Source organism: Theobroma cacao, chromosome 4 (assembly GCF_000208745.1).
Source record: "Theobroma cacao cultivar B97-61/B2 chromosome 4, Criollo_cocoa_genome_V2, whole genome shotgun sequence".
NCBI classification, from domain to species: Eukaryota; Viridiplantae; Streptophyta; class Magnoliopsida; order Malvales; family Malvaceae; genus Theobroma; species Theobroma cacao.
The window spans coordinates 16,169,854-16,185,665 of NC_030853.1; the positions used below are offsets into that span (position 1 = coordinate 16,169,854).

The 15,812-nt window shown below is 30.8% G+C and overlaps 2 protein-coding genes across 2 annotated transcripts; one reads left to right on the forward strand and one right to left on the reverse strand.

The window, feature by feature from the left end:
- On the forward strand, window positions 3,517-6,301 carry LOC18601565 (transmembrane emp24 domain-containing protein p24delta9). Its single transcript, XM_007032547.2, has 4 exons — window positions 3,517-3,837; window positions 4,262-4,471; window positions 5,312-5,388; window positions 5,866-6,301. Exons 1-4 carry the CDS (start codon window positions 3,625-3,627, stop codon window positions 6,008-6,010), a joined length of 645 nt encoding a protein of 214 aa, XP_007032609.1. The 5' UTR covers window positions 3,517-3,624; the 3' UTR covers window positions 6,011-6,301.
- LOC18601566 (uncharacterized protein At5g39570) lies at window positions 6,949-9,523 on the reverse strand. The gene is made up of 2 exons (XM_018120109.1): window positions 8,373-9,523; window positions 6,949-7,266 (listed from the first exon to the last, which is right to left on the reverse strand). The coding sequence occupies exons 1-2, from the start codon at window positions 9,384-9,386 to the stop codon at window positions 7,180-7,182; spliced, it is 1,101 nt and encodes a 366-aa protein (XP_017975598.1). The 5' UTR covers window positions 9,387-9,523; the 3' UTR covers window positions 6,949-7,179.

Here is a 15,812-nt window from a genome sequence, read left to right on the forward strand (position 1 = left end):
TATCCCATAACTTCTTTTGTAATTTCTTTAAAAATTATCTATCTTAAAAAATATGTATATCATGAATAAATCTTTTATTTTTATTATATATTTTTATATTTTAAGTATTTATCTATTTGGCTAAGTATATTTTCCTTTTACTTGAATGTTATTTCTTTAATCAAAAAATTTATTTTAGAATTATTATTATTTATGCATACATTTCTCAACTTCTTTCCTAAATTTTTTATTAACCTAACCTATTTTTTTTTTACTTACTATTTTGCCATCTTCTCACATAAATCTATGTTTTATGATTATATATATTTGCCTTTCATATTTTAGTTATATTCATTATTATTATGAATTTACTATCTATGAAAATTTTATTTTTTACTATTTGTTTATCATCATGAATATTATTATTTTATATAATCTTATATTTTTAAACTATATATATTTTCTACCTATTCCCTCTCACATTTATTATTATTATTATTATTATTATTCTTCTTGCCATTATTATTTTTTTTTTTTACATTTTGTTTGATTAGTAATTTGGTTAATAGGTTTTTTATTTACTTAAAATTGCAAACATCAGGATTCAAAATTAAAACCCTCTCATCATACTGGTAAGATTTTAATCGAAATCTCTAGCCTAGAAAAGGTCATTCGGAATTGTGATTTTTCACGTTCCTAATGAACATTTCATCATCGGTGCAATAATGTACTATTCCCGTAATTATTAATATTGAAGTACTTTTAGACCAGACTTATATACTTTCTTAACCATTAATGGTCTATAACAATTTTTGTTGCGAATATTTTCTTTTTTGTTGTGAATATTTTCTGTAATTATAAAAAAAAATGCTGTGTAACAATTTTTGTTGTGAATACTTTCTTTTTTGTTGTGAATATTTTCTGTAATTATAAAAAAAAATGGTGTGTAACAGTTTTTTTTTTTAACATGGCATGTAATAATATTTTTTTTAACACGTGTACTTGAATATGAAGAGGTTTCATTGAAAACAATTATCTCCAAAAATCTTTGCTCTTGATTAAAAACAAATAAGATTAAAAAAATTTATTTTCGAAAACATTTTATCTTTAAAAATTAAAAAAAGTCGTCCCTTTGCTTTATTATGCCTCAATGCCATATAATATTCTGGTGTAATGTATTTCAGGCATTAGTCTATCTGATTAACAGACTTCCCACATTACTTATTCATCAGCCATGGGACTTGGATATGATCCCAAAACTCATCAGAACAAGGTTTTTAGTATCGTGAGTTATTCTCATGCACTAAACGTTTCTTCCTATTCGAAAAAGGGCCGAAGTATACATTTTGGGAGCTGATTTTTGAAGAGAAATCCACATATTTGTGTTTGTATAAGCAAACTTTGAGGTTTCTGAAGGATTAAGCAATGTTCATGGTTTTGCCTGGAATTTTCATCAATACATTAATACAAAGTAATCCTGTCAATTTCTAAAGCCTGTATTGTGAATGATTAATTGTTGGTACAACCACAATATTACTGTTTCTAATCCTAAGTAGATTTGTGAGTGTCCTTTTCATGGTTTAAATACTCGAATATCTTTGCTCTTCTAGCTTCTACTTTTTCATGCAATATTGATGTTATTACACTTTCAAACTCATTACTATCATTAGGTAATTAATTCAAATATTAATTAGAAATTCCGAAAAGTAAAGTAGAGTTAGAACATGATTGTAGCCAAGTGTATCTGTCAATGCACTCTAGATCATGGATAGGAAAAAAAAAAAAGGGGGGGCACTGCTTCCTAAAGACTTGAGCAAGAATTGTGATAGTGATATGGATTGGAATAAAGTCGCTACAACTTCTGGAAACAATGTCGTCATAACATAGTACAATTACTCATGATGTTGTAATATGGTCCACTTACTCATGTAGCTGCAAATCGCCACTTGATCTCCAGCTCTATAAATGTTGCCCTAAATTTCTCAACATGAACCCTAAAATCAACCTTGCTTTCTGTCGTTTACCAGTGAAAAATAAGCGGCAGGCAGGATGGAGATATAACAACAGCAAGAAACAAGGCTTTGAAATACAAGCATTCTGATGAAATATCAAGGCTGAGTTTGTATTTCAAAGCCTTGGTTTTGTTGCTGCTGTTGTTTTGGAGCTGGAGTCTTTCCCATCTTCATCTACAGCTTCATTGCTGCCTCACAAGTAATTTAAAATTAATTTGTTTTTATATTATGTTTATTATGTACTCTCCTATCAATAATGTATTTTTCCTCAATCATATGAATTCAATCCGATTCAAATTTACCATTTCATTGAATAGAATGAATTTCGCAATATAGTACAAGTGCAAAGTATCGGACCATGCACATTTATTATATATTATATTATATATCAAAAATGGATTATATAGTATAATTGTTAAATCGATGCACGTATTGTGTATCGATATTTTATTTTTTAGTATCATAAGACACAGTAAAAAAAATTAAAATTAATTATAAATAATATTTATACATGTAAAATTTTAAAAAATAAAAATATTATACTTTTTAATGAAATTGGAAATTATAGAACATAAACTGAAAATATGATTATTTTTTATTGAAATTCTCAATATATTCCTTAATAGTATATATTTTTATATTAATTTATGAATTAAAAATTAAACAAACACTTATCATGTTAAAATTCAAATGGAATTTCAATTTTTTAGTATTTTTATTTAAAATCTAAATCATTGAATCTCATAAAAAATAGTTTTTCATATTTCAATTCAAAATAAATAAATAAATAAATAAATTTTTATAATTAATTAGAATTAAGTTTATAAAAATTATATTAACTGTATCTTACGATGCAATTCGATACTTGATCAAATACGATACAATTATCGATACGTATCATTTTTTACTAATATTATATTATATTGTACTATATGTATTATGTATCATACAATATTGATAACACAACCCAACTATTGATGGCCTTTTAAGCTAGATTCGGGCTATGAAAGTAGCCCATTAGTTAAATAAGACAATATTTAAAATATATAAACAACTTATTATTCAATTCAAATCGAATAATTGTATCATAATGGATTAATTGAGTTATATTTAAATAAATTAGTTGTATTTAAATATATTAATAGTATCATGTCATACACATAAAATTTATATAATAAACATATCATACTTGTGACAAATTTTAATACGATAAAGTAATTTCATTGTACTTATATCGACTCATTTATTTATAATATCTTCAATTTTATATAAGACGATTATCATTGGTTAACACGAATTAGTGACTTTAATTTAGATGTAAGTTTGTGTATCATGTTAATAAGCTTATTTGCTTCATGATCATCTCATGACTCTAAATTAAATTAAGTTCGATAAAAACAATGCTACTTTACTTGAAATGAAACAATGGAGATTCAAATAAGAATAAATTATTATTATTATTTATTACTATTATAAACTTAGTTTAATTACACGGCAGAATCTAATAGGCCGTCATAAATTAAGCTTCTCTTAACGTACACCAAGCCAACACAACACAAACAGATCTCTTCCAAACTTTTAAGAAGTTCACAACTCAAAAACCTGTGATTTTTATTCTGTGTCTAAGACAAGAATGTCTAGATTAACTCAGGGTATAGTTCTCATAATCCTAGGATTAATGTTGGAAACAGACATTGGGGAATCAATGAGATTTGAGTTGGAATCAGGGAACACAAAGTGCATTTCAGAAGACATCAAGCCGAATGCAATGAGTGTTGGTAAATACAGCATTGTCAATCCAAACGAAGGTTACCCTTTGCCTGATTCCCACCGACTCACTCTCAGGGTACGCCCCATGCAATTCTGTCTTTTTTTTTTTTCTTTGGTTTGTTGATTTTTATTTCTGTGGGAAGCTGAATTTAGTTTGGAAAGTTTATGATATAATTAGGAGTTAAAGTTTCTCATTTTGTCAAAAAGAATATGTTTTCTCTTTTGCTAAGTGAATGTATGGTGGATTTGAATTGTTGAAAATGGGTATTTTAATTCCTTCTCTTTTGGGTTAGATGCATTTCTGTTGTTGGGATAATTTTCGTGTTGTTGATTTGTTTCTATTTTTCCCATTTCTTATAGCTTCATTTTTAATTCCCAAAAAAAAAAGATTAGTGGGTATAACATAAAATTATGCAAGACGGATCATGCTTTTGGTTAGATCCTTGCTTTTGAAATTTAGGGGATGGATTTCGGTGATAACAAGGTGTTTACTTTTATAGGTGACTTCACCTTATGGGAACAATAATCACTATGGAGATCGTGTGGATTCAGGGACTTTTGCGTTTACTGCAGTTGAGGGTGGTGATTACACTGCTTGTTTTTGGGCTACTGACCACAAGCCTCCTGTAACGATTACAATTGATTTTGATTGGAAAACTGGTGTTGCTGCTAAGGATTGGTCCAAGGTTGCCAAGAAAGGGCAGGTTGAAGTAAGTGTATTTACCAATATCCTTTTCATTTTGTTGGTGGTTGGATATTTTATTAATGTTTAAACTAGATTTTGCAACTTTTGGAAACAAAAGTAGATTTATAGGCCTGTTAATGGTAGTACTTTCTTAGTTTACATAATGACTGCTCCTCTTGATTTATGCAAAGCTGTCATTTAAAAGGGCTGACAACATGCCAGTAGTTGAAGTTAGACAAACATTCTTATACGTTGGCAAATTTTCTTCACAACAATTAACATTAAGCTATCATTTGTTTTGTGTTTCCTTTTATGTTTTGTACTTGAACTATGTCCGTAGAAAGCATTTAGTTTAACATGATTGTATAACTATCAATAAGACTTGGAATGAACTACATTTTTGGTGTTCTGAATGTTATTATTATATATGTGCAATGATATGTTTTAACCTGCTTAAAGAAGTTGCATCAAAAAGTGAGTTAAAGGATTAGTTTTGATGGTAATTTCACTCTTTGTGGTGGAAAGTTGTTGTTCTTTGGTAGGTCTGGATGGTTTCGTTTTCTGCCTATGTATGAATTATAAGTATAATCAATCTTAGCATGAAGCTGCTTTGAGAACATGGGAGGGGGAGGAAAGGACAAATCTGTGGCTGTACACCATTCTGTGTGAGTTATGATATGATGTGGATTTCTGGAGGCCTCTAAGAAGTTGACATATGCTATTTTATAGTTCTTGGTCATAGCATTGGGTTCCTGTTAGCATGGAAAAAAGAAATAATTAAATGAACAGATGCCACATGACAACTTTAGTGAGAGTTTTGGATTGTATCATGTTTATTGAGTTAACATTTCTTTCCTTGTGATAGACAATGAAACTTGAGTTGAAGAAATTGTACGACACTGTCACGTCTATTCATGAAGAGATGTTTTATCTTCGTGAGAGGTATGAAATAACTAGTGTTGTTATTTTAATCATTCTGTTGGCTTGGAATCCATCCTTTCTTATCTAACTTCTTCTGTTGGCATATTATTCTTCTTTAAGAAAGAAAGACACTTAACTTTCCTCACTTTCCAAGGATTTGAATTTCCATACATTGCGACTTTTGATAGATTTGTCCATATTAACAGATTTTAGGGCTTCTCATCAAGGATAATACTTTGTCTGTCTTCCCCATTCCGACCCTCCATTTGTATGCTGTTTCTCTTAAAATGAATTTGGGTTCAGGGCTTTGTTTCTATGATAACTTCTGCTTCTGATGCTAAATTTGGATGTAACCGAGTCAGATTACATTCATTCTTCTAAGGAAGATAAATTGTCAAATTGGCATTGGAAAAGCAATTTTCTCAGGTTATAGCTAATGTAAAGCAGCAGTAGGTCTTTACGTGCTTTGATCTTTCCTTCTCTATCTGTTTTGTTCAGGGAGGAAGAAATGCAACAGCTTAATAGAGAAACAAATTCCAAAATGGCTACTCTTAGTTTCTTTTCGCTTGTTGTTTGCTTGTCTGTGGCTGGGTTGCAGATATGGCATCTAAAGGCATTTTTTGAGAGGAAGAAGCTCCTGTAGTTTTGCTCTGTTCTCCTTGTCACTCTGTTTGGAAGTCATAGGCATCTCATCTGTACCTTCATTGTTATTTCAGAGGCTAAATGTAATAGACTAATTTATCAGTTAAGCTGGAATTGTAGTTTGCACAAGTTAACCCTAGAACATCGTCCTATACGCTCTAGCTTGAACTTTATTTTTTATTGATTAATTTGTTGAATCAAGTTATACTTTCTGACTAGTTTCTAAGTTGGAGGAAATTTGTATGGAAAAGCACAAGGATTATATGAAAGAAGTGTCTGATTATGGTGCTTACTAGTTACGAGTAGTATTAACTACATGATTGATTCCGTATGCAGTTGATTGCCACCCAGAAGTTGTGACTCAAAGCTGTAACAGCTGATGCATTATGCAGTCGAATAGGCAAATTCATTCATTAAAATCTATGGCACATTGCTTTATTAGCATATTAAACGTTCGAAGCATTCTTTAAAGCAAGCAAGATGTTTAGAGCACTGTTGGGAAACGGTGTAATCGTTTTCAGACATACATGTTTAGATTACTGTTTATTTTGTAAACAATAACAAAAAAATCAACTAAAGAAATACAAGAAATGTTGAGCCTGACCCACATTACGGTCATTCCGGCCAATAAACACAAAGACAACAGATAAATCCAAAGTGGGTGCCGGTCGGAAGTTCGGAACTTTTTCATTTTCAAAAACTATTACCATTTCATAATTAGCAGGATATTAGGATTCTAAAACAGAGCCTCCCCGGTTTTTACACAGCCCGATGGATAATAGATTGCTGTCTTAATTATCAGAAACATCCAACCCGTAACCATAAATCACTTCTCATTTTAAGAATCCTGATTAAGTGAACTCAACACCCAAGGTGCAGTGGAAAGGTTTTGGTTCAAGATAATGCCCGGAGAACTTGAAAAAGAAAGAAATTTCAGACGCACACATAAGCATCATACGGCATCATCACATTATCATCACCAAGTTGATATTATGCAAGCACAACACAGTAACCCAAATGTTTGGGGATTTTATTGACAATCACAGTCACTGACACACATGAACCACTCGGCAACAGTAGTAGATACCATCAAAGGAGGCATGCCTCAACCTTTATTTAGTAGTAGCTACTATGGCACGAACTCCATTCAGTGATTTACCACCAGTCTGATTACTCATCATCATCATGGTGCCTGTGGTGGTGGTGCTTATAGCGGTGATGCTTCTTCTCCTCATCATCATCAGAGTTGTCATCCCCCTGCAATGTTTAATTTCATTCAATCATATTAGTTTTGACACAAACAATCAAACATAAACAAGTACAGATATAACAACATAGTTCACCTTTTTCCCACAACCAAAAAAAACAGTCCAACATATATGATAGTATAAACTTACTGAAACCCAAATCAATTCCAGATAATCTACCATATTCACTCAATCACTCGTTTCATATTTCTTGACACCTCTATAACATAATGCTAAGCATAACTAAACATGAATAATTTGCAAGTCCCTAGTTTCAACATATAGCTGTAGCAGAAAAAGAAGGATATTATTATTCAGAACTTCAAAGTACAAGTATACAAAAAAATCTAACTTTACTAAATGGAAATGCCTTGATGAATGAAAAGGCCCAAGCTTATCCTTCAATTTCCAATGGAGATGATAAATCACAAATCAAAATAACAAAAGCAGCCATAGCAATGTGTTCTAGAGGCAATATTTCCTATATGTCATTAAAGTAAGTGAGTTCAGAACACCAAACATTCTTCTAAACAAGAAGCAAGATCTAAAATCAAGCTTATTCATAAATTTTTTTCTTCAATAAAGAACTTGCTAGAAAATGTTGACCTGGGACAAAAAATCAAAAGAACAGAATGCTTCTAATGATCTATAAAGCTAATTAGTAAATCAAATAAATAGAAAAAACAAGTTAGAAATGATCAAGTTTTAGTACTAACTACTAAGAATGGACACCTATATGACAAACAATTACTTCCGGAAATGCAGTGTCATAAAATCCATGCAGATGCTAATATTCACTCCCTGCTTGCCACCCTCAACACACATATCAAAACAATTTTTACTCATTCCCACTCTAACCTAATAACAGCTAATAAGTCTGCAAATTCCACATCTTCAAGCACATCCTATCTAAATACTAAAGCATGACAGGATCAATATCATGTATTCCAGCTTTGCAGTTTACAGGTATAAATCTAAACAATAGAAGATAAAAGTTCTGAAGTCCTCAACGACAAAGCTAAAAACTTTCATCATACACAAAACTCAAACTACACATCAAATTAAGCTATCAACCTTTTTCGGTAAAATTCAATCAAAACAAGTAAAACTACTTACATGTTTCTTGCGGCCATAACCTTCTTCACCACCATAACCATAACTCGGCTTCCTATACTCCCCTTCCTCTTCCTCCGATCTCCCATAACTTGGTTTCCTCTCATACTCGCTCCTCTCTCCTCCATACTCCTCCCCACCATAGCTCTCCTTCCTCCCATAGCCGGACCCATATCCTGTCTCCGTCCTCTCTCCATAACGCGATCCTTGCTCGCCCTCATGCCTCCGTCCATATCCAGTCTCATATTCGGATCCACCTCCCTCATACTCTGCCTTCCGGCCATACCCGGACCCGTATTCAGATTCAGACTCACCGTACCCGGGTTTCCTCCCATATTCGGATCCGTATTCTCCATACTCGGGTTTCCTGCCATGCCCAGTTCCGTACTCGGATCCATGTTCCCCATACTCGGGTCTCCGGCCATACCCAGATTCAAATTCAGGCGGTGGAGGTTGCTCAAATTCGGGCCTTCGTCCATACCCGGATCCAAATTCCGGCGGAGGTGGCTGCTCGTATTCGGGCCTCTGGCCATACCCAGATCCAAACTCCGGCGGAGGCTGCTTGAACTCTGGTCTTCGCCCATATCCAGATTCAAATTCGGATCCGGGTCGTTCAAAATCCGGCCTCCGTCCATAACCCGATTCGGATTGCTGATAGTCAGGCTTCCTTCCGTACCCAGATCCATAATCAGGCTCATGTTGAGCCCCATAGCCACCAGGGCCACCACCATAAGCGGGTCCAGGTCCTGGTCGGGGCTTGGCTCGGGCATAGCTGCTGTACTCAATTTGGAGAGCTTCGTCGGCGTAAGCACAGGGCTCGCAGCTGGAAGAGAAATGGGGACAAGCGTAATCAAAGTCTCCATCAGACGGTGTCGATGAAGGGTAGCAAGTCTCATCGGACGGTTCCAACGGACGTCCGTAGGTTAAGGCGAGGTCGTATCCGCCACCGTATGGCGTCGGATCGTACTCGTCGAAGTCGTGGACGTCATCTTCGCCTTGCCTTGAGTAGTACGGCATTGTTTCACTCGCGTTTCGAAAAGAAAAGTATCCCGGTGGAAATGGAGAAAGCGAATCGCAGCCGCGAGGGGTGATTTAACAGGACAGGTGAGTTTTGGTTTAGAAGCTTAAACGGTGACGTTTTCAGTTTGAGGAGATGAACAGGGAATCGATATATGATGTGGGTGTTACTGTCATTGATTAGATCCGGATTTTGTTGCAATGTGGGCCGTTGGCTTTGATTGATTTCTGCTTTTATTATGTACTGACACGTGTTAATAACTATGCCGACAACTTTGTGCCTTAAAATAAGAAAACAAAAAGTTGTTCATCACACCTGGCCTGAATAAGTTGATGGAAATCTTATGCTACTTTAGGATCGCTGGTTTTGAAATAAAATATTTTTTGTTTTTATTTTTAAGATTTATATCGATTTGTTTTGTAGTAAAATATTTTTAAGATTTATATTTTTTTGATAAATAAAAAATTAATTTTAAATATAAAATATTTTACTAGTCAATAAAGTATTTTTTAAGAAATAAAAAAAAAACTTTTATAGTAAGTTTATAAATATAAGTTTGATGAATAATATTTAACTTAATATATTAAAAAATTAATATTTAATTTAAAAAATAATTTAAAATATTAATATTTAAATTATATAACACTATTAAAATTAAAAAAATATTTTTTAATGAAACTATTCAATACAATTAAATTTTTTATTTATAAATGAAATAAATCTTACTAATAATCATAATAAAAAAATATTTCAATAATTATTATTTGATGAATACATATTTATAATAGATTTAAATCTTACTAATAATTATAATAAGAAATATTTCAATGATCGTCAAGTGGATGAAGGTACATCTAATGTTTCATATCAGTAACTTAAAGCTGTTTCATGCAAATCTAGCATATTCAAGTCGAAAGTCAAGCCACGAAAGCCATCATCAGCACCAAGTCACTATCACAGTGCTAAGTAGAAGAGATTCCTGCAAAAAAGACCACTCTAGTTTCTCGACAACCAATGCAGGAGTTCTTAGTTAAATGAGAAAGTCTTAGAGCAGATGAAATCACCTAGGAAAAAGAAACTGACCTCCGCGTCTTCAAGCAGAAGATCGAAAAATTTCAAGTCAACTAATCAACGAGGACATCAATAGATTGAGTTGGAAAAGATGTCATGAGCCAACCTTTGTATAAGGCCATGACAAGGTAAAACTGTCTAGGAGACTAATTTGCTTAAAGGAAAAATGTCCTTATTTCAAACAATGTAATGTCACTTGGTAGCATACTTATAAAAGTTTATTAAGTATTTAAGGGGAAAGCCCTTGAGGGAAGGAATGTCCTTATTTTCACTCATTGTAACAGTTTTTGATGGCATAAGTGTAAAAACTCATTAGCTTGTTATACAGGGTAAGTAGTCAGCAGATTGCTGGACTACTTCACTAGTAAAAGTATGTTTGTGGTTAACCATCTAGGACTACCCCCATGGCCCGACAATTGCACATTTATACTCTCGATCTTTTGTACTCCTTTTTGAATATTAATAAAATATTTTTCCTTTACTAGGAACTAACGGTTGCATATATGAAATTCGTTATACCTTATATGATTCTACTATTGCATTTTGCAAGCTAACCAGTGCTTATAATTTGTGTTTATTTAGATATAATTGAATTCTTAGCTAGCTTGTGTGGAAACATCCACCCAAGCGTTGCATGAGCTATTACGTATTCGAGCGAAGAAGTGTAATCTGTGATACTAAATGTGGTTACTTTATTTTTGCTATATTTGTATGTTTTTTGCTATGCCACTACGTGCGAGTCCAAGAACCCATCCGTCTCGACGTGAAAATTTTTTAGAGTTGTCACCAATCTTTTTCTTAAGGTGTGATTGGCGATCTATTAAATTCGTTCTACTCAATGAGATCCTAAATTGATTTTAGGTTTGTCTAAAAATAATAATTTGGTCTATGAGTTTTAAATTGGATTTAGGAATATGGTTACACACAAGGAAAGATTAGCACTTCTGTGATGCCCGTTATACGAACGGTATCATTTAATCATATGTTATCCTATTTAAACTTTAATTTTTAACTTTATGCTTGTGTTTCTTTAATCATTATTTATTTTTAATTTTATTCACAACCTAAAGTCCATTATTCTATGTTATGGGTGTGTCGTGCACATGATGCATGGCATAAATTTCGATAATGTTAGATAAAAACCTTATATTGAGAATATTTTTTGAATCCGCCAATCATATTGGTGGAATCTTGGAATACTCTCTCACATTTATATTACTCAAAAAAACCCGTTTTCGTAAGCTTATTAAGCAAATCTTATCATCAGAGTAATCATTTGTGAGTATAAATAATATTTTAATAAATGCAAACCTTAGTAAGAGTAAAGGCTTTTTATTAAAAACATTTGTCGAGCTCTTGAATCATACTGGTGGGACTTAAAGATATTCTTTTACTGAGAGAATTTTCTAAGTAAGCTTGCATTCGCAAGCTTTCTTGAAAAGTCTCATCATTAGAGCCTTAACTCGCATACAAAATATATCGAGATGAATGCAATGACAAATAATGTAATGCAATAATGGTGTGTGACGTGTTATAAATTTCAACATTAACCATTATCTATGGCATATATTTATTATTATTATTTCAATTTTATTTCCTTTTTATTTAATTTAATTTTCTTATTAAATTCTTTGTTAATATTATTTTTTGTTATTTTAAAAGAACATTTATTTGTATCAATTATTTAGACTTAAGATTAAAATCCTCTCATCATACTAGTGAGATTTAAATCAAATCTCTCACCTAAGAAAATCAACTTGAGATTACAATTTCTAGCATCTAAGGGAAATACTCCATCATTGGTATTAGTCTAAATAATATATTTCATACCATTATATGTTTTATTTTTAAAAGCATGAATATTCTATGCATATATATTTTAAAAACTTGAATATATATATTTATTATTATTTCTTTTATTTCTACTGAACTACATTCTTTATTATTATTAATTAATTTAAAGTATTATTTGAATTAAGAAATATTGAGATTTAAGGTTAAAACCCTCTCATAATATTGATAGAGTTTTAATTATATCCCTCATTTAAGAAAATTAATCTGAAATTGTGACTTCTCGAATTCTAGTAAATGTTCCATCATTTGTCTCTATCCAAATAATATGTTATCATTCTTATTATTGTTACTATTTTTTAAAAACATAAATATTCTACTTCCCTGGGCATCAACATTACATCTTTCTTAACTAATTCTAAATATTATTTATTTTCGTTACTAAGCTATATATTTATGTTTATTTTTTCATATACATATAAATATATTTTTTTTACTTGTAAGTGATCCACATAATAAACTATTTTATTATTTATTATTAATATTTTTTAAATAAACTTATTATTACCACACTCAATACGAATCTAAAAAAATACAAAAAAAAAAAGAAAACAAACAAAATAAAAAAAAAACATACAAATAATAAAACTCAAGCCTAATAGCATCAAGAAAATAAATGGTCCAAATGAAAATGCACACCAAAAGACTTGAATAAGCCTAAACTTCGTTGAACCGCCACTGCTACCACCATTCAAACCGTCGATCTTCTGCTTCTTTCTCTGTTTCTTAACCTCTATCCTCTTTGTACTTACTAAATCTCAGAAGCTGTAAAAAAAACCATTCCTCTCCCTTGAATATTTTTTGTTGTCTATTTTTTCTTTTTTCTTTTTTTTGTTGTTTTTTTTATTGGATGATTTTCTATTTTTTTACTTTTTTTTTGTGGTATAATGTGATTGGTAGATAAAATACTAGGGTTGCTATGTTTTATTTTTGAGGCATTTCTAAAAATCTAAGGTTTCTTCAGGGAAAAAAGAAAAAAAGAAAAAAAATTCCTAAGGTTTTTGCTTTTTCAAATGGCTCCGTTGGTTTTATACCCACAAACCCTAGATGGGGGTGGGGTGGCTTTGCAGCCACCACCTTACCTTGGTGAGGTCCTAACCAGGTGCAAGAATATCGCGCTTGGCAGTGTGCGCGAATCTAGTAATGATGGACATGGTTTTGTTGCCATGCCCAACTATCCACTGTTTACTGGTTTCTTTTTTTTTCTTTATTTTGTTTTGTTGTTTTTTCTATCTATATTTCCATATTATTTTTTTTCTTTAATTTTTTACCCTAATCTTATTTTGTTATGTTTTGATCTATTTTAAGTTTAATTACCTTGTTAAATCCGTTTTTGGACCATTAAGGAAGTTTAGGTTGTGAGCTTAAAATTTTAAGGCCCAAGTGAAACTTGGACAGTTTACAAAGTCCAAAGACTCGTGATAGTTTCTATTTTGGTCCAGTATGAATCCACTAAACAAAATAAAATAAAAATAAAAACAAAATATAGAATTAAAAGGAAAAATATTCAAAAGAAAGAAAATGGGTGTCTACAGGCTATCTGGTAAAAGCTCCTTAAAAGAAAAAATACAAGTAAATTGTCTGATGAATTTTTTGTTAGAGATGTTTCTTAAAATATATATGTTAGATTGAAATTGTGTAGAAGCAATCTTTTTATGAGCTGTTTAAAGCAGTCATAGCAGTTTATAGTGATATGAATTAGTTAATGGAGTCTTTAAATAATTTTGATAATTTATTAATTTTTTTATTATTTTATTTGAACATATTTAAAAAAATTTGTACTCAAACAAAATATTTTTACTTGTTTTGAATATTTATGTGAATATCCATTCTGCTACATATACCTAGATTTGGATATAGATTAAATTGGATTAATATTAGAATTTAATCCATCCATCTAATCTCTTAGTATTATCTTTGTTTTATAAATTCTATCTAGATAAATGGTTATTCGTTTATAAATAACCCTTCACTTCATTTGTAAATACATACTTAAATAAGATCTTCTTATTCTTTCTAAATACTTATTCTTTCTAAATACTTTTTCTTATAGTTGTTCTTTCAAGTTATATTTCATAATACGTTATCAACATAATTCTTTAATCTCTTAAGTTTTGGTGTTATTTAGTTTTCAGCATCTCCACATTTCAAAAGGATTTCAATGATCGTTTTTTAATTTTTGGTTTTACCGAATCAGGTAAGTGACTTGATATCTTTTCGGCACTTTCATCTTTAAAAATTAACTTAAATGGGAATTTGCTATCATGTATTATATACTATTTTTTATCCATTTATTGAAAAGTGAATTTGCTATTATATAGCTAATAATGAAAAATCATGAACTTGATTCATTCCTCAAATCAAATATGATATCAATTAATAATTATGGTTATGGTTATGGATATGGAAAAAGTCGCCATAATAATTTAAGTAATAATTATTTTAATTCTAAAAATAATTTTATCCACTAGGAGTGAGTGGATAAATTTAATTCACCAGAAGTGAATAGATAATTTTTGACCCATCAGAAGTGGACGAATATCTTTTAACCTATCAAAAATGGAAAAATACTTTTTAACCACCGGAAGTTGACAAAAACTTTTTAAAAGTTGATAAATAGTGAAGAGATATAATAATAAAGGCAAAAGTGGATAAAATGAAAAGAATATAGAAAATATCTTGTCATCAATGTGGCATAAAAGGTTATTGGTCACGTATTTGTTGTATGTATATCAAAAAATTTTATTGAACTTTATCAAATATCATTAAATGCTAAAAGGAAAAAAATATTAAACTTTATCAAGCATCATTGAATGCTAAAAGAAAAAAATCAAAGTAAATTTAATTTTGTTCAATATGAGTTTAATTATGGCCAAGTTGATATAACATATTAGGATGTTATAGATTTTCTTATCCATTCTGAATGAGAAATTGATTATTTGATTTGTAATGGAAATATCAAATAATGAAATATCTTAATATTTTGTTGGTTTTGTTAGTATTGAGCACTTGACAAATGAAATTTTTGTCCATAAATCAAATTATATAAAAAAAGTGTTAAAATAATTCTATATAGATAAAGCACATCTATTGAGTTCATCAATGGTCGTAAGGTCATTAGATGTGGAAAAAAAAACCCCTTTTCGACCTCGTGAGAATGATGAAGAACTTTTTCATCCCAAAATATTATATTTTAATCTAATCGAAACATTAATGTATCTTACTAGCAATACACGACTAGATATATCATTTGCTATAAATTTAGTAACAAAATATAGTTTTTCTTCAACTCAAAGACATTGGAATAGAATTAAACATATACTTCGATATCTTTAAGGAATAATGCACATCGGTTTATATTACTCAAATGCATCAAAATCAAATTTAATTGGTTATATAAATGTAGAATATTTATCTAATCCACATAAGGCTTATTCCTAGACTAGTTACTTATTCATATATGGAGGTATGACTAGTTCATAGTGTTTTGTAAAATAAACTAT

Excerpts from the sequence above, each read along its gene's own strand:
- LOC18601565 (XM_007032547.2), top strand. The coding sequence starts at position 3,625 with ATGTCTAGATTAACTCAGGGTATAGTTCTCATAATCCTAGGATTAATG. Across the intron at positions 3,838-4,261 it reads CCCACCGACTCACTCTCAGG|GTGACTTCACCTTATGGGAA; the intron begins GTACGCCCCATG and ends TTACTTTTATAG. Across the intron at positions 4,472-5,311 it reads CCAAGAAAGGGCAGGTTGAA|ACAATGAAACTTGAGTTGAA; the intron begins GTAAGTGTATTT and ends TCCTTGTGATAG.
- LOC18601566 (XM_018120109.1), bottom strand. The coding sequence starts at position 9,386 with ATGCCGTACTACTCAAGGCAAGGCGAAGATGACGTCCACGACTTCGAC. Across the intron at positions 7,267-8,372 it reads GTTATGGCCGCAAGAAACAT|GGGGATGACAACTCTGATGA; the intron begins GTAAGTAGTTTT and ends TAAACATTGCAG.